This window comes from Protopterus annectens, chromosome 1.part0 (assembly GCF_019279795.1).
Source record: "Protopterus annectens isolate FY-2018-M chromosome 1.part0, PAN1.0, whole genome shotgun sequence".
NCBI lineage: Eukaryota > Metazoa > Chordata > Ceratodontiformes > Protopteridae > Protopterus > Protopterus annectens.
In genome coordinates, this window is record NC_056725.1 from 416,141,777 (window position 1) to 416,167,639 (window position 25,863).

The 25,863-nt window shown below is 45.6% G+C and overlaps 1 protein-coding gene across 2 annotated transcripts in view; it reads left to right on the forward strand.

Annotated features, from left to right (window-relative positions):
• The window catches only part of CUL9 (cullin 9), a 2,881,018-nt gene that overhangs the window by 950,652 nt on the left and 1,904,503 nt on the right, over window positions 1-25,863 (forward strand). For both annotated transcript variants that reach the window (XM_044060287.1, XM_044060293.1), the window contains exon 16: window positions 9,173-9,344. In XM_044060287.1, the coding sequence (XP_043916222.1) occupies window positions 9,173-9,344 (172 nt within the window). The remainder of the gene's footprint in view (window positions 1-9,172; window positions 9,345-25,863) is intronic.

Genomic DNA, 25,863 nt, shown 5'->3' on the forward strand with positions numbered 1-25,863 from the left:
GGGGGGTTATATTGGTGGCAGTCCGGTGGGATATTAACTGGATGACACATTATTGGTGACAGTCCATTGGGATATTAACTGTACGTCACAGTGGCCTTACTGCTACCCTCTGGAGGCAGTCAGGGGACATTTGTTTGTGCACCAAGGAGCGTGGCTATCCATTTCAAAAGATTCCTGGATGCATAGTATTATACGTAGAGATTGTGTCATACCATTTTCCCAAATTGCACATGCAAGAATGACAAGAATCCCCAGTGTTGCACCTAATCACCGAGAAGCAGCAGCATTAGAAATAAAAAAGCTGCTAGAAAAAAGTGTGTCCAGATAGATCCCTCCAGACCAGAGAGGATCCAATACCTATTCATAGGTTCATAGGTTTATACTAGGCTATCTGCCCTAAGGCATTTATAAGCCTAGCCCAAAGTTTTGTGGCTTACGCCACCCCTTATATGAAAAAATACTGTACCCATTAGTTTGTTGTGCCTCTGTCCAGCAGTGACACAGAGATGATTCCCGGAGTAAACCTACGATCTCCCATCCACAGGTCAAGATTTCTCTTGAACAGAGCCAGCAAGGTGCTCTGCCTCACATGGACCGGGATTTTATTCCACAGCATAGGGAGTCTTTGAGTGATAAATCTATCCCTCCAGCACGTCCTATTTATATCCGTGCTAAGGTTTAAGTCGCTTGCTCTAGTGGTTTTGGTGGATTTGGATTTTTTGAGGTGGCGCATGTCCATTAATTCTGGGTTGGACATGGCCTTGTATGTCAGGCACATGTCACCTCTGAGCAGACGGTATGCGACTGAATAGAGCTGGAGTTTCTTCAATCTGGCAGCATATGACAGATTTTGGAGTCCCTTTATCTTTTTGGTGAGGAACTTTTGGGGTCTCTCCAATTGCTGCAGATGTCGGGTGAGATACATCCCGAATGGGGCATTGTACTCGATCATTGGTCTGATAAGTGAAGAGTACAGGGGAACAATGACCTCACTAGATCTGGATGTGAATCCCTTCATGATCAGGTGGGCAATGTAGAAGGTCTTTCTAACAACTTTAGCAACGTGAGTGTCAAAAGAAAGGCCACTGTCAACCTGGGTCCCCAGGTCCCTGATGACCTCTTCTGTGCTTAGTGGATTGCCACCTATATGGTAGCTTGGGGTTACCTTGTTTTTCCCGAAGGGTATGACTATACATTTTTTGGCGTTTAACTTCAGGCCATGGCTCTGGCACCAGCTATCTGTTTCCGTGAGTCCCTTCTGAAGGATATCCGTGTCCGATGCACTTTCTACTATGGCGCCCAATTTGCAGTCGTCTGCAAACTTTGTCAGCCAAAGTCCTCCCATGTTGGCCTGTACTTCTGAGAAGAAGATGCCGAACAATAGGGGGCCAAGGACCAAGCCCTGTGGGACACCACTTGTGACCGGCTTGGAGTCTGACATAGCGCCAGCAACTCTAACCCTGTGGGTTCTGTCCTTAAGCCAGTTTGCAACCCATCTTGTGACATATGGGTTTACATTTAAGCTGGTAAGTTTTTCTACAATACCCGAGTGGGGTATTGTGTCGAAAGCCTTTGCAAGGTCAAGGTAGGCTGTATGGACTGCCTTTCCCTCATCATTGGCCTTGGTGACTGTTTCGAAGAAGTCGACCAAGTTCAAAAAGCATGATCTGCCCTTGACGAAGCCAAACTTGGTTGGGTCCAATGTCTGCAAGTCCCCTATATCTTTGTTTATGAGCTCCATTATGATCCTCTCCATAGCTTTGCAGACTAGACTTGTTAAGCTTATGGGGCGGTAATTACCAGGGTCCGTAGAGGCACCGCCTTTGTGGAGTGGGACCACAGTTGCCGTACGCCACTCCTTGGGCACATATCCTGTGGTAAGGCTGAGATTAAACAGCTGCCTTATGTGCGGGTTTAATTCCTCATTTAGCTCATGTAGCACACAGCCGGGGACACCATCCGGTCCCATTGATGCTGTGTTTTTAGCTTTAGCGAGAGCAGCTTTCACCTGCGCATTTGAGATGTCTGGGAGGCTACACTCTGCTGGGATAGTTATCTCTCCTTTAGGGGGGAGAGGGGGGTGAAGTTTGCACTGAGCCTGTCTGCCAGTATGTTGGCAATGTCTGTGGGTTCAGTGATTTTTGTATCATTTTGGACTAATTCTGAGCATATCTGGGTGTTTCCACCCAGGTTCCTAACATAGCTGAAAAAGGCCTTATGATTGTCCTTTGAATCCATGGCAATTTTTCTCTCAAAATTGGCCTTAGTTGATTTTATGAGTGCTCGTATTTTTTTACTAATAATGATCAGGGGTGACTTTCCTTTTATGGATTTTGTTCTGTCATGTAATAGCTTTCTCCTCTTATTGTAAAGTTTGTTAATGGCTGGGGTCCACCAGACTGGACGTTTGCCCATTGTGGAAAGAGTCTTGGTTTTATTTGGGATTGCCTGATCCATGCAGTCCTGGAGGTGTTCATAGAAGGCATTTGTAAGGGCTTCCGCAGCTTGGGTTGTGGTTTCCACTGGCTCAGGGGCCTTGAAGGATACCACACCAGTCTTGAGTAGTGTAAAGTTTGCTTTAGAAAAGTTCTTCACTGTGGTCTTTTTTGTTTGGGGTGGGGGCGGGATGTGGATTTCCAGTGAGATTAGTTTATGATCAGATCTCGCCAATGAGGGATATACTTCCGGTGTGGAGCATTTTGTCCCCATGTTTGTGATAATGAGATCTAGTATATTTTCTCCTCTCGTGGGAACAGTGACTAGCTGTTCCATGGCATATGAATTTATGAACTCCAGGAACCGTTGGGCTAGAAAGTTAGGGCTTGAGTAATGTTCCCAGTCTATATTCGGGTAGTTGAAGTCACCCAATATGATGGTGTTTGGAGATACATTTATACCCTCCAGTGTCTTCAGGAAGGCTGTGTGGGGTTCCTGAGTTTGAGAGGGTGGCCTGTAGTATGCTACAATTTGTAGAGAAGTTTTGCCTATGGTTAGTTGCACCTGGATGGTTTCCAAAGCTTCGTGCATTGCCACCAACCTGGAGGTGTGGGTATCCTTTATGAATATGGATACACCCCCTCCTTTTGTGGTGTGGTCCGGGTTTTGAGGCCGGAACACATGATATGAGGTAAAACCTAATAGTGCCAGGGTGCTCTCAGGAGCCTTGAACCAGGTTTCAGTTACAGTACAGACATCGATGTTCTCCATACTGAGAAGGGCCTCGAGTGCGTGCATTTTGAGATTTAGACTTCTGGCATTGAGCAGCATTACCCTCAGTTTCTTCCCATTTTTGTTTTCTAGGGTGGTAGGTTTAGAACTTGAGCCTTGCCTAAAAAAGGCACTATGGGGGTGGCAAGAGCCTTAGCCAATATCCGGAATCCCAGGGGTGACAGGTGCAAGCCGTCCCTTGCGAAGCAGTGTGGCTTGTCAAGCATGTCATCCCAGGCAGACAGACACTGGATCCCCTTTGAATGACACCAGACATTAAGCCAATTGTTAAAGCTGATCATCTTGTCTCTATATTGTGGCATCATTCCTGGTGAAGGAAGGATACTGCTCAGGGTCAGGGTCATACCTGCCTGGGCTACATAATCAGAGAGCTCCTCTATGTCTCTCTTCATGTAGTCCAGGGAGGTACGTCTCGGGTCGTTCACACCAGCATGGACAATGACTGTGTCATATTTGTACTTGCCATGGAGTGACCCGAGTGCTTGTGTTATGTGGCGGATTCTAGCGCCCGATAGGCAGCTTACTGTGACCCTCTCCTTGTTCAGCCTGGTGAGTGGGACGTCAGTGTGTCTGACTATGGAGTCACCTATGACAAGTATGTTTGGTGTTGTATTTGGCCTTAAGGGCTGTGACTGCTTTGCACACTGATTTTGTGGTTTATGTGTTGCTTGTGGGGTGTCTTGAGGTAGCAGTTGTTTGGGTGTCTGCTTTGGAGGCCTCTGCTGTTTAGGTAATTTTTACTCAGAGCCTCCGAGTATGTCTTTGTGTGTTTATGTGTTTGATTCAGTGGTGTGGTAGCATTATGTGAGGCTGGTTTTGTGGTGTGTGTAGTTGCCTTCTCCTCCTGTCTGGTCTTGCCAGTCCTGAGTTGAGAGAGCTCAGCCTCCAGTTTGGCTAAATAGCTGCATCTCTCGCAAGTATTTGTGTTATGTAGGAGGAGGAGAGGGTTGTCTGTGTACATGAGGCAGTTATAACATTGCCTCAAGATTCCCAGATTCACCAGCTGGACCGGAGAGGAGATTGACAACTGACCTTTGGACATGCTAGAATAATATTGGAAATTCCTTAATAATTGAAAACAAGGGCCAGTGGGGAGTGAGGGTGTAGTGCTTTTAATTTTTAGTGCTGACTTATATAATTGCTTTAGTGAGCAAGTGCCAGGTAACTTGAGTGCAATGTGTTACAAGTAACTAAATGCAAAAACGACAAACAGTAACTTTCTTTCAAGTGAAACAAGGAAATAAGTACAGTAAGCAATGCAGATATCACTAGTGATCCACAGAAGCGCTGAGAAGCCACATATTAGGTGGAATTAGCGTTCCAGGGAAATAACAAGCAAACAAACAACAAGCAAATAAACAAAGCTAGATTCAGCAGGCCTGGATCTAGTCTATGCTACAGCAAACAAGGTGTACCAATTTCAGTAAGATACAGTTCAAATATTCAGGCACTATAAACCTTTAACCAGAAGTTCCCAGCTCAGAAGGGCAGAGTCCATCCTCTTCTCCCACAAGAGTGCAGACCACGAACCTTCTGAATGTAAAATAACTGGCTTGAAGCCCAAGTGCTTAAACCAGAACTAATACACTTGGACACTGGGCTCTCAATCAGCAGTTCCCAACTTAGAAGGATGAAAGCTACCTGTCCTGCCACCACAGTGCTTGCCACAAACCTTCCTAATGTAAAACAACTGGTCTGAAGCCCATGTGCTTAATCCAAAAGAATTAGAATGATAGCTACACTTTAATCAAGTTACAACCAAGCAGTAATAAATACAACTGAATACTTTAGAGAATGTCTGGATTAGTGCTCAAGTTACACAAACAAAGCTAGATCCAGCAGGCCCGAATCCAGTCTATGCCACAGCAAACAAGGCGCACCAACTTCAGTAAGAAGCAGTTCAGATATGCATGCACTATAAGCCTTTAACCAGAAATTCCCAGCTCAGAAGGGCAGAGTCCAGCCTCTCCTCCCACAAGAGTGCAGACCACAAACCCTCTTAATGTAAAATAACTGGCCTGAAAGCCCAAGTGCTTAAACCAGAATTAATACACTTTTAGAATACCAGACACTGAGCCCTCAATCAGCAGTTCCCAACCTAGAAGGATGTAAGCTACCTGTTCTGCCACAACAGTGCAGACCACAAACCCTCTCAGTGCAAAACAACTGGTCCGAAGCCCAAGTGTTTAAACCAAAAGGCTTAGAATGAGTTACACCAAGCAGTAATAAATACAACTGAGTATTTTTAAGATGATGCAAAAGTAAAATGAAGTAGGTAGAAACACAAGTACAGTAAAAGCAGATGAAAATTTTTTTTTTTTTTTTTTTTTTTAATCAGAACAAGTGCTGAGATCAAAGAAACAGATGTGAGTGCTGAAACTAGAAAACTGGCTAGTTATAAGAAAAAAAACAAGCTAGAAGGCTTCCCTCAAACACAGAAGGGCTTGGGGGCTCAGAAGCCTACAAATAGTCTATACCACTTAACAGGAAAGGCAGGAAATAAGCTTAATTTTTTTTTTTTTTTTTTGTCTGTTTCCCAGATGCTCTCTTTGTACACACTAGGAGTGCCTGAAATTCATGAATTTTCTTAGTGCCAAAAAAGACAAGGTACTTCAGGACCCATACTCTCTCAGCAAACTAAATCAGTTTGTTCAATATTCAGGGTTCCAGATGGTCACTGTTCAGTCCATTCTGCCTCTGATGTGAAAGGATGATTTGAAGTGCTCGAAAGATCTTCAAGATGCATTCTGTCATATCAAAAAGAACAGGTGCTCCAGAAGATAACTGCGCTTCCTGCACTGGGAGCCAGTCATGACCACTTCAGAGCACTGGCCTTTGATCTCATCACAACCCCCAGGTTATTCACCAAATGCATGGTGGTGGTAGCAGCTCAGTTATAACTACTGGGATTCTGAGCGTTTCCATACCTAGATGACTGCTTCCTATCTGCCCCAACCACTCATACACTCTTGCAGACAAGGGACTACTTGCTCCATTTGTGCCTCATTCTGGGCGTCAGTCAGTTACAACAAATCACAACTGACATCTATTCAAAGTCTGGAGATCATCAGAGCTCGTCTGGACCCAGTCAATCAGATAGCCTCTTTTCCTCCAACTCAAATCCAGATACTCGGATCCCAGGTCAGGAAACTAATTCAATATTCTTTTCTTCCATCTCGACTAATTTTTCCAACTCAAATCCAGATACTCAGATCCCAGGTCAGGAAACGAATTCAACATTCTTTTTTTCCATCTCGACTAATTTTACCAACCTTGGGATCCATGGCAACTGCTGTTGCCCTCATTCCTCTAGACAGTTTCACATGCAAATTCTTCAGTGGACTCTTGCCAGTCCAGTGGTCCATTTTTCAGCATCCTTTAACCTCCCCAGTCAAGATCACAAAAGCATGCAAGAAATATCTTCTTTAGTTGATTCATTCAAATGAACGCTCCAGAGGCTGTCCTTTTGTTCTTCCCCTGCCCATGGCTACAGTGACCACAGATGCTTTCCAACTGGGGTGGGGGGGCACTATTTGGGAAAGAGAGTCCAAGGTACATGGTCCCCCGAAGAGGCTAGAAAGCATATTAATGTCTTGGAAATGAGTAGTGTTTGCAGGCATGTTGAGATGTTCTTCCCTCTGGGACAATTGCTTTTTCAAATAGATATATGTCAGTGGTTTGGTACATCAACAAACAGGGAAAGACCAGGTCTTACCCATTTTGCCAAGAAACAATAATAGTTTGGCAGTGGGTGATCTCTTCTGGTCACTTTATAATTGCAACAAAGATTCCACAGAAAACCAACATGATTGTGGACAATAAGCATGTCAGTTCTGATGCCTCATAAGTAGTCTCTCAATGTCTAAGTAGTGGAGAGAGTATTCCATCAAGGGAGCCCAACCATACTGTGATGTATTTGCTTCTCCCCTCAACAAGTAAAGCAGGTTCAGTGCCCTGATCCAAGAGATGCTGTAGTCCACGATTGGCCCTTCTTTCTCATTTTTGCTTATCCATCGATACCTGTCATTCCTGAATTTCTACAGAAAGAATTCTGGTTGAAGAGCACTGTTATCTTTATTGCCACCTTTTGGCTTCGTCAGATTTGGTTCCATTTTCTCTGGCCTCTTCATCATCTGCCCGAGATACTGAATCCCACTCTAGATGACCTGTCTCGCCCAACAGGAATTACTCATCCAGACATAACAGGCCTTAAACTGACCTCATTGTGGGAAAAAAAATTGTTTCTATATTTTCATTGATTGCTGTTTAGCTCAGACTGTCCTCCCCAGTCTGTCATATTTTATTTTCTCAAAAAGCTTCTACTAGACATACTTACAAAAGTATATGGAATAGATTTGTATCCTGGGCCCTTGGCAGGCAAATGGACCCTCTTTCTTCCAACATACCCAATTGTTTAGCTTCAATTTTGAATAAAGGTGCTAGCTTTTCTACAATTAAGATCCAGTTGGCTACCATTTTGAATTTCCATGTAGATGTAAATAACTTTACATTAGATTTTTCTAAATTACGCAAAATCTTTCTCAAAGGGGCCTTTTTACTAAGACCTCATGCAAAGGATCCTACTCCTCCTTGGGATTTAACTGTTGTGCTACAGACCCTGACTCAAACACCCTTTCAACCTTCAGTCAGGTAAGATATAAAATTTTTTGTCTTGGAAAAACATTTTACTAGTTGCTATCACATAGCTAGACGAGTATCTTAACTCCAGGCTCTGTCTTCTAAATTGCCTTCCCTGGTTTTCCCCAGAGACAGGTGTCTTTGTGTACCAACAGATCTTTTTTGCCTTATGCAGCTTCTGAGTCCACCATTAAGTCATTAACATCCCATTTTTCTTTCAAATCATTTCAAATAAGGGAGAGTACATGCTCCAACTTTTAGGTGTGCATAGAAAACTTTTTTATCTCCATAGAACCAAGTATTTCAGTAAGAATTATCCATTTGTTTCTCTCATTCTTTCCTAACAAATTGGACAAGCCAGTTTCCACAGTTAACCTGGACAAATGGTTGACTGATTGTATCCCCTGTGTGTGTGTGTGTGTGTGTGTGTGTGTGTGTGTGTGTGTGTGTGTATGTAGTAAAAGACTATTATCCTTGCCTAAGCCTCTTGGAGGTCATTCCACGAGGTCTACTGCAGTTTTTCAGCTTTTTGGTCAAGGGCTTCCATAGATGACATTTATGCATCTGCAACATTTACTAATGCTCATACTTTTGTTGCTAATTACAAATTGGATTTGTTTTCTATTAACAGGGCTGCTTTTGGCTCCTTAGTACTCTGGAGTATCCTTTCATGAGGGCCACCTACGGCTCAGCCAGCTGGGGACTTTGTACCCTCAGTTGAGGAATAAATGAAAAGGACATCAGATAAAAAAAAGTAGTATACTTACCGTAATGTTCCATCTGTGTTCATTTTCATTTTTCAACTTCCTGCCCACAATCCCCTTACCCCTTTGCTCCTGGAAAGAACGGAGAGTTTTCTTTAGGAACCTTTGTTCCTTGTTTGAGCTCCAAGTCCTTTTTCTTATTTTTTTATTTTTTTTAAGGTATTTTCCCTTTATCTTTAAAGACAGCAAACTCGATCTGAGGTACGGTAGGTTGGCGGGGCATTGTGGGTAAAGGGAGGAACTTGTGAGTTTTGGATGCAAGTATCTGGTAGAAATGGCAAAGTCTGATCCAAAACCCATCAGTTGAAGAATAAAAATGGACAACACAGATGGAACGTTATGATGAGTATATAACTTTTTTTTTATATTATGTAAAGTTGTGTTTTGAAAGTAGGAAACACATTTGATGTGCACACTTTGATTATTAATTCATTTTGTTGATATCTGCTTTCTCTTCTTCAGTGTTGCTGGGACCTTTGTGGTCATATGGAAAAAACAGCATTACATTTTTGAATCTTTTCAAATTTCCTGACTTTTTGCAGGCTCTACAGTAGAATTAAAAGAAGATAAATGTTGGGAAAAAATCGAAGTGTCATCGAATCACCATCGAGCCTCCAAACTAACGGACAGAAACCCAAGGACATACTGGGAATCAAATGGCAGCACTGGGTCGCACTTTATCAATATTTATATGCAGAAAGGAGTGGTGATCAGGTATGCAAAAGTGCTGCACTGGGCCATCCGTACTGATTTGTCTTGCTGTTTGCAAGTCGCTGGAGATAAGTGCTTTGTTCTTTACAGTATTGAAGGACCAAAGGACCTCCTCCTTAACAGAAAGCTAATCAGGCAGTCACTAACTATTTGGAGTTACTAAGCTAAGGATGAGTAAGTTTGGTATACTTTCTGCAGACAGGTGTGCATTTTGTGTATCCATTGTAAGCATTGTTTATGTTATTTATTTGGTTGTATTTTAAGTTAGTGTAGACTTCTCAGGGAGCACTCTACAAGAGAGATGCACGAGAGTACACCTTTCTTGTGTCTTTTCACATGTCTGTTCTGAATATCTTAAGTCTTTGATCTTGGGATGCATACATTTCCTTTCACTCTGCTCCTACAGTGCTCATCTTGTTTGACCCACCTGTTGCATCCCTGAAGTAAGTCTGAGATATCCTGTGATTGTCTTTAGATGGAATCTCTGTTACAGTGAATTTTAAGTTAGGTTTGCCTATTACATGTTTTTCTTTTCCCAGTAATATTAACCTTCAGTGTGATGTTGTCAGTCTTCATATAGTCCTTGACAGTGGGTTCGGTTCTGAACAGACTCTGCTATTATTCTATTAAGTGCATACCAAATCTCCCCAGCTCAGCTCTTACCCATAATACTCCTCATCAAATTACCTCAGATCTCGTTTGCTGCTTCAAAGTGCCAGACATGTCATCTTGTAAGCTCTTAGGAGACAACATTTTAATTTCTATAAGTTTCTTAATTTTCTTTTTCTGTGTAACTGTTATTTTTCTTCTACCTGCTCCTCCTTTTTTCCTGTTTGGTGTGCGTGCAACTCCTTTATCTTACCATTAGGTAGTCTTGCATACATTGTTGGTACATCTTCTATTTGTGTGCCATTGTTGGTACTTTCATTAATTCTTTATCCATTTTCCTTAAGTTAAAAAAAAAAAGTGGTCTCTTTATGGCATGTGTGTGTGTGTGTGTGTGTGTGTGTGTGTGTGTGTGATTTTTTTGTAATGGCAGACAAGCCAGTTAAAGGCCCTTGCCAAATTCAGACGGGCATACCTTTTGCATTTATTGTCTTGGGGTAAACACTTACTGGAAGACTATGCCATATGTCATAGTTTCAGCCATAGGGCACTAGTCGACTATAAAAATAAACTCATTCCAAAGGGTCTTTTGAAAACAGAGTTTGAAGAGTCTCTATCAGGATCCAGAACAGAGGCGAGTTCACCTTCTACTTATTCCTCTTCTTCCAGCAAGAGGAAGAAGTCAAAAAAGCGACCTCATCTGGTTCCGACTGTTTCCTCTGAACCAACAACAAAAGTGTCTAAATCTTCTACGGTTCCAACAGTATCTTCAGTACCGAGAAGTCAGTCATCTCAAGCCTCATTGATGGCTTCTGGAATGACTTCTTCGGCACCCAACACAATTATAGATTCCTCCGTCATAACACCAGAGGCCCAGGAATCAAAAGAGTTTTTCTTTAAACAGCTGCCTCTATCCCGATATTCTCCTTCAGTAGACCCCTTTTCAGATCGCTCTCCAAGGCCTTTCTTGGAGAGGCATCCTCCCAGGTCTCCCTCCATTTCCTCTAACTGATCCACCAGGAGTCTAACCGAATTGGATATGAGGATGATGGTGGACCAGCTCCTTCTGGTGAGGGGAATGTCTTCTGCTTCAGTTCCTAGCGTCTTTGCCGCTGAAACCATGCCCACTTCTATTCCGGTTCTTCTCCCTCCTCTGACTCCCACTGCAACTTCGGAACCTCTGGTGTTGACAGTCCCAACTTCAACTACTTCGGTGGTGGTTAGAGCTCCTTCTCTGGCACCGATTGCTACCCTGAGTGCTTTGGATATGTCAGACCCAGAGACTTCCCAGGGCTGTAGTTTTGTTGTGGTTTCTGGGGTGATGATTTCATCTTCAGCCTTTTTGGAGCCATCCATGCCCCTTGGTACTTTGTGTGGGGTGTGACCGTGGTTCCGAAGGAGTCTATTTCAGTTCTGGGCTCCCATCCCTCTACGGGGGGCCTGTCTTCCTGGCCATGGAGAGGGCATTGTCCATTGTGGGCAAACACTCATTGCCTACCCCATCAAACCCGTCCTCTAGCCTTTCCCCTCAACCAGAGCTCCCTCCAGCCTCTTCCGTGAGACAAAAGGCACAGAAGGCTCGAGATGTAACCACTGTGGTTATGTCCTCTTTTTGGATACCTCTCCGGAGCACTCAACTGAACAGGTTCCTGTGAAGAGAAGGTGCAAGAGGAAGCACTTGGACATCCCTGAAGAGTCACTTCACAGAAGATACTGATTTCGATGAAGGGAAAGGTTCCCCCAAGTCTCCTCTGATGATGGTTCCTTTGAGGACATCCTAGATATCCTGAAACAGATAGGTGGCTGGACTTCCATCCAACCTTCCTCAGAGGAATTAGTATATCTTGAGGCTTTCAGTGCCCAACCTTCCACCTCTTGGATTTCTCTCCCGCTGATGATCTCCTCAAACTGATAGCTCAGCGGGCATGGAAGTTGCCTGATGAAGTTGAGCCAATCCCTAAGAGACCAGCCCACATAGTGTCAGCCCCTAAGGCTCAACCACACTGGGCTAAGGGAATTCCAGTAGATGCCATGGTGGTAGAGACTGCCACTAAGAAGGAACTTGCTGATGAAAGTCCCACTATCCATCCCCATAATAAGGAATCTAGGGCTGTGGATAGATTTGGGAAATGCGTATACATTTCATCGACCTTAGTGCTTAGGTCCCTAAAATATATGGCAGATTTTACCAGATTGCAGAAGGATCTGATAAAAGAATTTTCAGATAACGTGTCAGGAGCAGTAGCTGAAGGAGTTCGAGACAAAGTGACTAATCAGCTCACAACCCTAGAATCGATATCCAACTCATTCATGAGGCTAATTGCTCATGCTGTCGAAGGGATGACTAGAGCTTTGGGTTCAGACATAGCCATCAGGAGACATGCCTGGATGCTCTTATGTGAGTTTGCGGAGCCATTTAAGTCTTCTTTTGTCAACGCTCCATTTGACTGAAATCCCTATTTGGTCCTAAAATTAGAGAGACTAGTCAGATGTGAGAAAGATGGAAAAATGCGCTTCCCAGCGGCCTTGTTCTAGGAACCATTGGAGTGGGAGGCTGTGGTGTAAAAAGTCCAAAGGGCCTTTTTAGGACACATGTGGCAATGACTTGTCCTAGGGCAGAAGGGGAGGTAATAATGGAAGACACCAAGGAAGAGGCAAAGGTGACCCACAGAATCAGGATTCCAGGGATTCTTTCTCTGGGAACTCCTATCAGCGTTCCTGAATGGAGGCCTGATCGCCGTCCTCTGGTGGCAGTCGTGGGGTGATTATCTCTGCACCAACATGCCTGGGTAAGGTTAACGAAGGACCTTTGGGTGCAGAGGATTTTAACCAGAGGTGGTAATGTTCCGTTTGTAGCTTAGCCAAAGGCTACAACTAAAATCACGGACGTTCCATTCAGTCACAGGGAATCAGCAGTCTTAGAAATTCAAAAACTACTCTACAAGTGTCATCCAAACAGTCCCACCAAATAGGATCTGGAATTTACTCATGGTTCTTTTTAGTGCCAAAGAAGGCAGGGGACTGGAGACCAATCTTGGATCTCAGCAGGCTGAACAAATCAGTTTGCCAAACCAAATTTCGAATGATTATGGTTCAGTCTATCCTTCCCTTTTTGGGAAAAGATGATTGGATGTGCTGTATAGAGCTTCAGGACATGTATTATCACATAAAAATGGACAAATTGTCCAGAAGATGTCTGAGCTTCCGTCCAGGAGCCAGTCACCATCAATTCAGGGTGCTGCCCTTTGGTCTCACCACAGCCCCCAGGGTGTTCACCAAATGCATGGCAGTAGTTGCAGTTCATCTCAGACTGCAGGATTCCGGGTGTTTCCATATCTAGACGATAGTCTCCTTACAGCTTCCACTAGGCATCTTCTTGAGGAGGCTCGAGATTACACTCTCCAGCTCTGTTCCAATCTAGGCATTACTGTAAACTGAAAAAAGTCCAAGTAGGAGCCATGTCAACAGTTAAATTCATCAGAGCAAGGATGAACATGATCATGAGCATTGCATCCCTGCCCATAGAAAGACTACAGAGAATAAAAGGTCAAGTCATCCAGATTGTTTGCAAAAACAAAGTACCTGCAAGCCTTCTCCTACAGGCCCTAGAGTCTATGGCTGCTTCTATCACTCTAGTTCTATTAGTGAGATATCACATGTGAATCCTTCAGTGGTTTTTTGCATCCCAATGGTTGATGTTAGACCAGTCAATGCCTCATTTGATCACAACTACCAACCAATGCAAGCAGGATCTACAATGGTGGCACGGTGGCTTCACTCCAAAGAAATTTTGATGGGCTGTCCTTTTGTCCCCTCTCAGCCTCAAGCCACAGTGACCACAGATGCTTCCCAGATAGGAGGTGGGGCATTATGTGGGAAAGACGGTCCAAGGCAGTTGGTCCCCCACTGTAGGCCAATTAGAATATCAGTGTTCTAGATATGAGGGCACTGCTGTTATCGTTGCAAGCATTTCACCTAGCCCTCCCCTCAGGGACAATTGCATTCCAGACAGACAACATGGCAATAGTCTGGTACATCAACAAACAAGGGGCAACTGGGTCCTATCCCCTCTGTCGGGAAGCTCTGAGTTTGGCAATGGGTGATTTCATCCAACTGCTTTCTCATTGCAACTCATATTCCAGGGAGCTTTAACGTAAGTACGGACAGATTGAGCAGGTGTATTCTAAGCCTCACAAGTGATCTTTCAATCCAACAGTGGCAGAAAAGATATTTTGCCAATGGGGCCAGCCTTACTGCGACCCAGTCACCTCCCCTCTGAACAACAAGTGCAGCAGCTTCTTTGCCCTGATCCCCCCACCGAGGGAATCACCAAGAGATGCTGCTCTCCATGATTGCCCCTCCCCGGTTTACTCTATGCATTCCCCCGATCCATGTTGTATCCCAGTTTCTAAAGAAGGCAGTTAGGTTGAAGAACAAGATAATCCTCATTGCCTCGTTCTGGCCTCAACAAATGTGGTTTCCCTTTCTTTGTTCTCATCTAGTTCAGAAACCTTTAAGCCTGGCTCCAACTCTGAACCTGTTGCCCCACCCAGATGGATTGGTTCACCAAAATCTACAGAACTTCAAGCTTACCATTTGGCTTTCCAATTCCCATTATTGCCAGACCTTCCTCTCTGTTAATCACTCAACAAATCATTTTGGCTAGTCACAAACCCTCCACAAGCAAATTGTAACTCAGCAAATGCCTCAAATTTTCTCTGTGGATGTCTAAATCTAATACTGATCCATACGTAGCTCCAATCGATAAGGTTCTAGACTTCTTGGCATCACTTTTTGAAGCAGGACCCTCCGCATCTACCACTTGAGTGCATCTGGCTGCAATCTCCAATTTTCACTTGGGTTTGCATGGTTCATCTTTAATGTCCCATAAACTTTGCAAAACTGTTTTGAAGGGATCCATGTTGCTCAGGCCCCCATATAAGGAACCATCGGCACCTTGGGACCTAAATTTAATTCTTCAATCCCTAGTTTATCCCCCTTTTGAACCTTCTGACAAATGCAATCTAAAATTCCAATCTTGGAAAACATTGTTTTTGGTGGCCATCACCTCAGCCAGGAGAATTTCAGAGATTCAAGCTTTATCCTGTAAACCTCCTAATATAATTTTTCATAAAGACAGGGTCTCCTTGAGAACTAACCCTTCTTTTCTTCCTAAGGTAGTTTCTGAATCCAACCATAACCAGACTATTCAACTTCCAGGTTTCTTCCCCAGTTATAATAACAAAGGTGAATATTATCTCCATTTATTAGATGTACATAGATGATTCTGCTTCTATTTACACAGAACAAGAGAGTTCAGAAAATCAGATCAGTTCTTTCTTTTTCTTCAGTGGCAAAAGGGAAACCAGTGTTCAAGGTTAGCCTAGCTCAATGGATTAAGGACTGTATTAACTTTGCCTATAACAAAAGTGATTTACCACTACAAAGGCCTGTTAAGACGCACTCCACCAGAGCAGTAGCCGCATCTGCAGCGTTTCATTCCAAGGTCTTCTTTGCATAGCCTTGGGTTTCTCCACATAACTTTGTTTCTCATTACAAACTGGATCTGGTCTCTAGGGGAAGGGCATCCTTCGGCTCGATGGTGCTCAGGAATATTCTTCCATAAGACCTCCCAAGATTCAAGTTGCTGGGGATTCTGTCCCACTGTTAAGGACTATGTGAAGATTGACTACATCAGATAAAGAAGTTATGTCTTAATAACGTTTCATCTGTGTTGTCGATCTACACACATCCTTGACATATACCCACCTTCCTCCCCCCCTAACCTATAGATCTGAAGTAGTTAACTTAATTTGTGCAGCAACCTATGGGGAATCGGATCTGAGCCGGCAGTTTTCAACAGCTTAGATCCGAGCTCCAAGCTCCCCCCCTACCCATAATCCCCTGCCAACTCTGACTGACCCCAGATCTAGTTTGCCGCGGATTAACCAACAGCAGCTCGATCTTGAGTTCCAGGCGTTTAGAGGTTTTTGTGAGAAATATTTTACTTTTTCTTTCTTTTTTCTACCCTACTTGGTTGAGTGCTTTCAGGTCCCTCTTTGTCTAAAATCCTCCCTAGCTTATCTTTATATTTTTTGTATTTAACCTCCCCCTTCCCTCGTGGTTCCGTTAGGGTTGTGTGTGCGTGTTTGGGGCCTAACGTGTGTGCCTGTCCTTCTTTAATTAAAATGTCTGAGGCCCCAAAGCCTATTTTTTTCGAAGTGCTCCGAGTGTGGCCATAAGCTGTCCCCGGCGGATGGCCACACTCGGTGCGTGCTGTGCCTTGGGGTTGAGCACCTCTCTTCTGGTTGTTCCATTTGTGCAGTGTTCAACCCCAGGGCGTTTAAAGACTGGAGGTCTAAGCTGATTCTAGCGGGTCTTCTGCCCCCGGATTCGGCTTCTACCTCCGGTCCTTCCGTGGCTCCCGCTGCGGCGGCTGCCACTCCTGCTTCCCTCCTCTCGGCCAGGACTCAACCTCCCGCCTTAGGCCTGGAGGAGAGGTTAGGCTAGGAAAGAGAAAAAGAGGGAGAAGCACCACAAGCGGCGGGTCAAGGCCTCCACTTCGGCCCCTCCGGCTAAGTCGTCTTCTCCCTCCAGGACTTCTGGGTCTCCTCCTTCTCGAATCCGGTCTCCTTGCTTTTCACCGGGTCCTGAGGAGGAGGAGGAGACCTGATCTCCCTCGAGATCATCGAGGCGGCACTCCCGTCCCACCTCGGTGGCCTCATCGAAATCGACCTGAAGCCTCACGGATGCAGATTTGGACCAGATGATAAGATTCCTCCAGGCCCAACTGCAGATGGGAGTGCTCCTGCCTTCTCCCCCCTCTCCTCCAGGGGTGAGCTCGGCCCCCTTCTTTGCCCCAATAGCGCCTTCTCTGTCCCGCTTCTCGGGCTCAGAGTCTTCGGAGCCGGGCAGCCATGGAGCCGGGGGGGGGTGTCGGCACCGATAGTCTCAGGTACTTCGGCGCAGACACTCCCGTCGAGTCTGTCTGGTCCATTTCCGTCGGATCCAAGCTCTCGGTGCCAAGGGCTGAGCTTCGGATCCGGGGGTATCAGTATGCCTTCGGCTCCGTCCAGGTCGGAGCATGCTGGTCCCTCTGATCCGATCGCTTCGGCACCGGCCCCGATCCATCCATCGGATCCAAGTGAGGGTCTGCTTTCAGATCCTAGAGAGAGCAGCTGTCCCTCTGCATTCGACGTGGTGGAGAGGGCTCTGTTGAGAGATTCCAGGCCCCCGGCTCTTGCCACGGCTCCACCCTGCACTACTTCTCTGTTGGGCCCAACTTCCATCACCCGGCCCCAGGGACAGCCTGCTTTGACATCCCAGGTTGTTCCTTTGGAACAAGACGTTGTTGGTGAGACCTTCTCGGACAGCCCCCCCCCGAGGAGGTTCCTCACAAGCGAAAGTGCAAGAGGAGACACCTGGACTTCCCCGAGTCCTTGACTGAGGACATGGGTTTGGAGGAAGGGGAAGGCTCCCCAAGATCACCCCCCGAAGATGTCTCTTTTGGTGACAAGGAGGGGGTGGTCTGCCCCAAAGCCTACCTCGGACGAATCCGTGTTCCTGGAGGCATTTGAAGCTGGCCCGTCTACCTCTTGGGTGTCCCCTCCGGCCAACCCCCCTGGTAGAGTTGATTACTACCACGGCATGGAAGGAGCCAGACACTGTGGAGCCAGTCCCCAAGCACCCGGATAAAATTCTTAGCCCCCCCCTCCAAGTCCCATTGGAGTAAGGGTCCCCCTGTAGATGCCATGTTGGAGGCGGTGGCCACCAAGAGGGAACTAGCTCAGGAGAGTCCCTCTGTCCACCTCCCGAGCAAAAAGTCTCGATCGATGGACCATTTAGGGAAGCAGGTTTTTAGTTCGGCTACCTTCTCTGTGAGGTCGCTGAACTACATGGCACATGTTCTTCGACTGCAGCGGGACCTTATCAAAGAGTACTCTGCGTCGCCCCCCTGAGTCCATGTCGGCAGAGGACAAACAGTTGCACTCCACCCGGATGGCCACTCTGCGATCTATATCTAATACCTCTATGCGGCTTCTGTTCCATGCCATAGAAGGAGCCGCTAGAGCCAGCGGAGCGGGCCTCGTCATGAGACGTCAGGCCTGGCTCCGTCACTGTGATTTCGCGGAACCCTTCAAGGCGTCTTTTGCTAATGCCCCTTTCGATGGTTCTGCCCTTTTTGGCAAAACCGTTCGCGATACTTTGGTCCAGAGCAAGAAGGACGGGAAGACGTCTGCCGTCGGAGACCGCTTCTCTGCTCCCCAGAGGTCCTTCTCCAAGAACCAAAAGGGACAGAAGAAGATGTGGTTCCGGAAGTCGCAACAGTCCCATCCTGCTCCGGACTCCCAGCCCTTCTGCGGCAGAGGAGGGTAGGGTGGATGCCGCCCTAGAGGCAGAGGGGGCCCGAGGAACTTTAGATCCAGAGAAACTTTCTCGGACCAACCCACGCAACACCCCTGAGGGGTTGCCCGACTGCTCCACTCTGGAGGCAGTCGGGGGGCATTTTTTGAAGCACCTAGCAGCTTGGGAGTCCATCGCGACAGACCGCTGGGTGCTTCGCATCATATCCAGAGGATATCAGATCCCCTTTTCTCTTTACCCACGCAGCCCCAGATACCTCCCCGATGTCCCACCCGATCAGAGGGAGGCCGCAGCAACGGAAATCCAACATTTGCTGGAAAAAAGAGCCATCCAACACGTCCCCCAGACCAGTGCGGGTTGGGTTTTTACTCCAGGTTCTTCTTGGTGCCAAAAAAGACGGGGGACTTAAGACCAATCCTCAACCTCTCCCCCCATGAACCTGTCAGTAAACAAAGAGAAGTTCTGCATGGTCACTCTTCAATCCATTCTCCCCCTCTTGTGGGAGAATGACTGGATGTGCTCTCTAGACCTCAAGGATGCGTACTACCACATTCTGATGGACAGGCGATCCAGAAGGTTCCTCTGCTTCCGGCTAGGAGCCAGTCATTACCAATTCAGGGTCCTCCCCTTTGGTCTCACCACAGCCCCCAGGGTGTTCACCAAAGTGTTAGCGTTGATAGCGGCCCACCTGAGGCTCCAGGGAATTCAGGTTTTCCCATACCTGGACGACTGGCTCCTGACCGCCCCGACAAGGCATCTACTCTGCGCAGCCAGAAACTACTTTCTTTGTCTAGCCCCCCAGCTGGGGATCACTGTCAACATAGAGAAGTCGTCTCTTGCCCCGTCTCAGACCATAGACTTCATAGGGGCCAGATTAAACACAAACAAGCTCCTAGCCTTTTTGACCACGGACCGGTTACGAATCCTGAGGCTACATGTGCGGGCCATCATACAATCCCGAGCTCCTCCGGCGGAATTGGTCCTGAGGGCTCTAGGTTCAATGGCGGCAGCAGTCAATCTATTGCCAATGGCGCCTTTGAACATGAGGGTCTTACAATGAACCCTCCAAGTCCAGTGGTCCTTTCTTCAGTATCCACTCAGCCATCCCATTCCCCTCAGCAGGGCTTGCAAGAGGGCACTCTTATGGTGGCTCCAATCTCTGGACCTCCAGGAAGGACGCCCCTTTTCTATGGCCCCTCCCCTAGCCACGGTGACCACGGACACCTCCTGCCTCGGGTGGGGGGGGGGGGCATTGTTCGTGCAGGACAGTCCAAGGCACGTGGGACCTCATGGAGACTTCATTGCATATCAATGTCCTAGAGATGAGGGCATTGCTGTTGGCGTTGCAAGCACTTCAGGACCTTCTTCCTGTAGGAACGATTGCGATTCAGATGGACAAACATGTCTGTTGTCTGTTACATCAACAAACAAGGAGGAACCAGGTCTTACCCACTCTGTCGAGAGGCCATGAGGGTGTAGGAATGGGCGATCTCCACCAACCGTTTTCTCATAGCAACGCACATTCTGGGGCGGTCCAACATCGTAGCGGATAGACTGTCGCACATTCTGTTACCATACGAGTGGTCCCTGAATCTCAAGGTAGCGAATCGGATTTTCACCGAATGTGGTCAACCCTGTTGTGATCTCTTTGCCTCTCCCTCGAACACAAAATGTTACGACTACTTCGCTCTCATACATACTGTTTAATAAAAGTAACAAATACAGTAACTGTATATGATTTTTTAATATCAACTTTTATTTTATGATTTTTATAATAGTTAGTATTTTAGTATATATATATATATATATATATATATATATATATATATATATATATATATATATATATGCAATAGTTTGATAGTTTTAGATGGACTTGTATATTAAATATAGTAGGGGGATCATTTCATTAAACAGTATGTATATTATGAGATTTATGATAAATGGCAGGATGAATTAGAGTAGGTAATTTACAACCTATGTTATTTTGTATTAGTAGTCAATGTATGTGTTATCTATACATAGTAAAGGGTAAATTGTAGATATCCTTGATCAACTATTGTGACTAGTATGTCTTTAAAGTTTTTGGCGGCAACTAGAGCAATCATTCAATTAAGTCCAAAAAAGTAGAGTATTTAAGCAGTAGAATACTAGCAGTATGTTGTTCTGATGAAGACTGTGTACAACAGTTGAAAGCGCTAAACCCTGTCTTTTGTATCGTGTGGAGTTACAATAAACTAACATATTTCATCACCAGGACGAGCAGTGATTCTTCAGTGTCGGCGTCCAGATTTTTATTTGGTTGGTGTTCGTTCATTATTTATAGAATCCTAGTAGTAGCGCACAAGACTTCTACTAGAAAGATCTGTAGTAGCAAATGGAAGCGTTTCTCCATTTGGGTGGAATGTCGAAATTTGGATCCTTTCACAGCTCCTTTTCCTGTTGTATTAGACTTCCTGTCAGGTCTGTTTAATCAGGGGGCTAGCTCCTCCACAGTCAAGGTTCAACTAGCAGCTATCTCTCATTATCACGTGGGAAATGAACTGGGCCCTTTGATCACCATGAAATTGTGTAAGACCTTTCTGAAGGGCACCTTTCTGCTCAGACCTCCAGTGAAGGATGTAGTCCCTCCTTGGGATTTAACGCTGGTGCTTCAGGCCTTGACAGCTCCCCCGTTTGAGCCTGCAGCTTCAGTAGATCTTAAATTCTTGTCATGGAAAACGACCTTTCTTGTCGCTATCACCTCGGCTAGAAGGGTCTCTGAACTACAAGCCCTCTGTGTAAAACCCCCAAACTTGACTTTTCACAAGGATAGAGTTTACCTCAGGACCAGTCCCTCTTTTCTTCCCAAGATTGCGTCTGAGTCGAATATTAATCAGTCCATTAACCTACCAGTCTTTTTTCCTAATTACCTAAACAAAGGGGAATACAAATTACACTCATTGGATGTGCATAGACAACTTCGCTTCTACATCCACATGACATCTGGTCATAGGCAATCTGACCAGTTGTTCGTCTCCTTTGCCAAATTTAACTTGGGTAAATCTGTGTCTAAAGTCACGCTGTCTAGATGGATTTCACAGTGTATCCTTTTAGCATATGAAAGTTCGGGCAGGCCCGCACCTCAGGGAGTCCATGCCCACTCTACTCGATCTCTCTCTACCTCTGCGGCTTTTAGAGCTAGAGTCTCTTTGGATGATAGTTGCTCGGCAGCCACTTGGGGCCTCATCTCATACCTTAATCAATCACTATAAATTGGACATTATCTCCAGAGAGAGAGCATCCTTTGGCTCTGCAGTGCTCCGGAACATCCTTCCATGAAGGCCGCCCAAGGTTCAGGTAGCTGGGGACTCTGTCCCATAGGTTGCTGCACAAATGAAGTTAACTACTTCAGATTAAGAAGTTATGTACTCACCATAACGTTCCATCTGAGTAGGTAAACTTAATTTGTCAGCAACCGTCCCTCCCTCCTGCCCCCTCACCTTCGGATATTTTTTTTCATACTCAGGTTTACACGGTGTGTTACCTATGTTATATTTGAGAATAATTATCTTCAAGCAGCATCTGCTTTTGGGCAAACTCGATCTGAGGTCAGTCAGGGTTTATCAGGGGATTATGGGTAGGGGAGGAGCTTGGAGCTCGGATCTGAGCTGTTGAAAACTGCTGGCTCGGATCCGAAGTCGGATCCGATTCCCCATAGGTTGCTGATAAATGAAGTTTACCTACTCAGATGGAAAGTTATGGTGAGTACATAACTTATTACTTAAGGTGGATCGGATTTCCTTGTTGACATAAGCACTCTTTTCTGGATTCAGATAAGGTCTTTCATCCCTTTTTCTTTTGTTGTGGTGCTTGTGTGTCACTGTTCTGTGCAAACCTGGTCTGAGGTAATTTGGTGAGGAGCATTGTGGGTAGAGCTGAGCTCAAGAAATTTTGGTACGCGCATGGTGGAATGGCCTGCCAAGTTGGTTCTGAGGTTCAGAACAGAAACCACTGACAAGGATATGTGAAGCTCGACAACACAGATGGAACATTGTGGTAAGGCATAACGTTTCCTCTCTCTTTCTTCCTGCCATCATTGTCTTTGCATGGTTACTGGCTGCTGCACTGGAGCTCTTGCCAGTGAATAAATATTTTAATTTTTTTTCTATCTATTTTCACTTGTGACATAGTCGACTGTGCATGTTCTGAGATCTGATCTCTGTTTAAACAAGTCTTTGCTTTCTTAGGACAGCATTTAAAAGTCTGGGTACAGGTACTGTTGCCATTTTGGGGAGCAGAAATTATATTTTAACGTGTGCTGCTTGGACTGCTAGGTAAGGCAGCAATTTCCAGTAGTTCTGACAACATCCGGTGACTGCTGCTTGGTGCAGCCTGAATAAAATTGAAGGCACAACAGCTGTGGATGGCCGCTGGGTTAAAAAAAGTTTGGTGATGGTGGGATCTTGTACTAAGATAGATCCACTGCTCAGCAACCAACCTATAGGAGAGTATGTATTTTTTGCTGTTATATGCCGAAAGGAAACCTCATTTAGGCAGCCATCAGGGGTGGTTTGGGATTTTTATTTTTTGAACACTCCCCAACTGCACCTGCTTTTTGATAATCAGTGTGTCAATGATTGAAGTGGGCAACAGTCTTTTACTGCCCCTGATAACTGCAAAGGGTTGACATGAGTAGAATTGACGTGCCCAGCCTCAGTAGCCATAGCGTAGTTATTTATCCCGTTTCCACCACAGAGATCCATTTGTGTGCATGTGCCCCTAAGAGTACCCCCCCCCCCAGGATAGGCAAGCCAGTACTCTTGCTTGAACCATCAATTACCCAAGCTGCAGTTTAGAACTCTGGTTGCTTGATCACTAATCAGGGCTTTTCCCCCACTTTGCCACAAGTTGTTGTGTCTTTCGGCTTATCCCGGTTAGGGGTCGCCACAGTGGAACTCCGGTCCGCTAATGTTTGGTAGTGGATTTTTACATGTGGAGTTACCAGCCCTGATGCACAACCTTCAACGAAGGCACACCCATTCATGAATTGCAGGCTTATTATATTTCTGTATTGTGAGAATGTATGTGTGGGAGATGAAGGTAGATTGCAACGGGTTGCACTACATGTGTCTGAAATGCATAATTGTGGCCATGTATTGTAAATGTGTTTAATCATAATCCATTGTCTGAAGTGTGCAGAGTGAGTGAAGTGGCATTGGTAGGTGAATCTGGGTGTGCGTACAAGTACATGTATGTAGAGGGGTTGAAAAAGGTTAGGTTTGTCTTGTATCAAGGAACTGAAGTACATTGGTGTTGGCATGATTTGTATATTTCTTCACTCATTTGATAACAGTTGGACATCTGTGGTGTAGACAGTCAAGGTGTCTGTAACTGGTGGGCACATCTGTGTGGACTGTGTTTGTGTGCATATGTACCTTCAGGTTACACTGTACATGACTGACAGCAACAAAGCTAAATTCACTGCTTTTGACATAGTTTATTAATTCATTTTAACATAGACATGGACAAGGTTATTAAAATGACTGTAATTGGTGAGCATATGGATATGACTGCAGTGGGTTGCACTATGTGCTTCTGACAGCAGAAAGCTGAAATACATTACAGTGGCTATTTTTTTATGTATGTATTCAGTCATTCATTTACTCACATTCCGACAAAGGATTTTCACAGTCTGTAAAGTGACAGTGCTGGGCACAGATGTGGTTTTCAGTGAAACTGACTGACCCCAGCTACTGTTTGATCAGTTAAACATTGATTTGTTGTAATATAGTCCCATGTATTTAGTTGATGTCCTTCAAGGATGCATCTGCAGTCTTAACATATGGGTTGTCCTGCCTCAGGCAGCCCTTCGGTCGGCTGGATTCCAAAGTCTGGGTCTGGCCTCTGCTGATGTCGCACTTCACCCGACGTCATAGCTGCTGTGTATTGGGTATAAAGGCATCAGCCAACGCCATTTTCCTCCGTCTTTCTTGCCCGCGTGGTGCCCGAAGCAGAAGCTGTTCGCAAGTGCCGGTCGGTCAGATCCAGAGATTTCTACTACCGAAGACTTCTAAAAAGCTAAGTACCCCGTTGGGGACTCTTTCTTGCCTCAGCCGATGTCAGAAAAAGTAAATAATTGTTTAACTTGTGGGAAACAAATACCTCATAAGGATTTCCACTCTTACTGCCTTCCTTGCTTAGGCCCAGACCACGACGTATCAGCTTGTCTAGCCTGTGCTTCCTTCAACCGACGGACACTTAGACGTCGGTCGGAGTTTGCAGAGGAGTTTTTTGGTCCCGCTTTTGCTTACAAAATGCCGTCGGAGACTCCGACTTCACAACTAGCTAAAAAGCGTAAGGAAAAGGACCGACACTCGCGGTCCGCGGTTTCGGCCGAAACCACGGTTAAGCCAACCGTGAGTGTCTCGGTTTCGGCTGAAACCGAGTCCTCTGTTCTTCCTTCGGCCGAAAGCATGCCTCCGATAGCCGAGGCCTCACAGAGCATGACTGAATCTGCTACTGAAATTTCCCCTGCTGTAGCAGGCTCCCAGGACTTATCAGATACTATTCCTTTAGACATATCTACTCCTGCACGTGGAGCTGCTAGGCCCCCTGCATCTATGTCTATCAAGGCTTTTTCTAGGGCTAAAGCAGCTAAATCTTCTAAGGCCTTGCCTGCTAAAACCCCCTCACACAGGCCTACCTCTAGTTCCCAAATGCTCAGCCTGGCTGAGGATCTCATTTCTTTGATCAGGGGATCCCAACCTCACCCAGACAGGGCCTCTCAACCCCCTCCAGAGAAGAGGCCTAGGACTGAGCCCCCGGATCCTGTTTCTACAGACTATTCCTCGGATGACTCAGAAAACTCAGACCCTCCAGAAGGCCCATATTCTCCTTATGAGAATTCTGATGCAGAAGACTCCATTCCTTCTGCCTCTCCTCCTGAAGAATTTTCTTTTGGGGAAGCCTTACATGCTATGAGAGAGCATTTTCAATGGCAGGGCCAGGATTTTTCAGATTCAAGGAAACGGCTAAGGACCTTTTTACATTTACCACAGCATAGGCCTTTAGCCATTCCTCCAGTACTAACAGTTGTTGATGATGCATATAATGATGCCTGTACTGCCCCTGACTCTCTCCCTCCGGCCCCTGCCAAGCCCGACAGATATTACAGGGTCCCGGACACACACTTCCACTTGTATAAGGCTCCTATTGCAGATCCTGAAACCATTTCACAGGGCCCCAAAGCTGTAGCAGCTGCCTCTGCCAAAAACCCCCTCCCCTCTGAAAGAGAATCTAGAGCATTAGAGAGATGGGGTAAAAAAGTTTATACTTCTGCTACTCTTTCAGCCAGGGCCTTACACTGTCAATTTCACATGATTCAGTATCAGGATTTTTTGTTAGACCAGCTAAATAAAAAACTGTCCTCTCCTGAACCTATAGACCGTAAGTCCCTTCAGGATTTGGTACATAACACTCAGCAGGTCAGTAATCACTCCTTAAAATGTGACTATGATGCACTGGAGGCTTCCTTTAGATCAGCTATGACTGGAACAGTGATTAGAAGGCA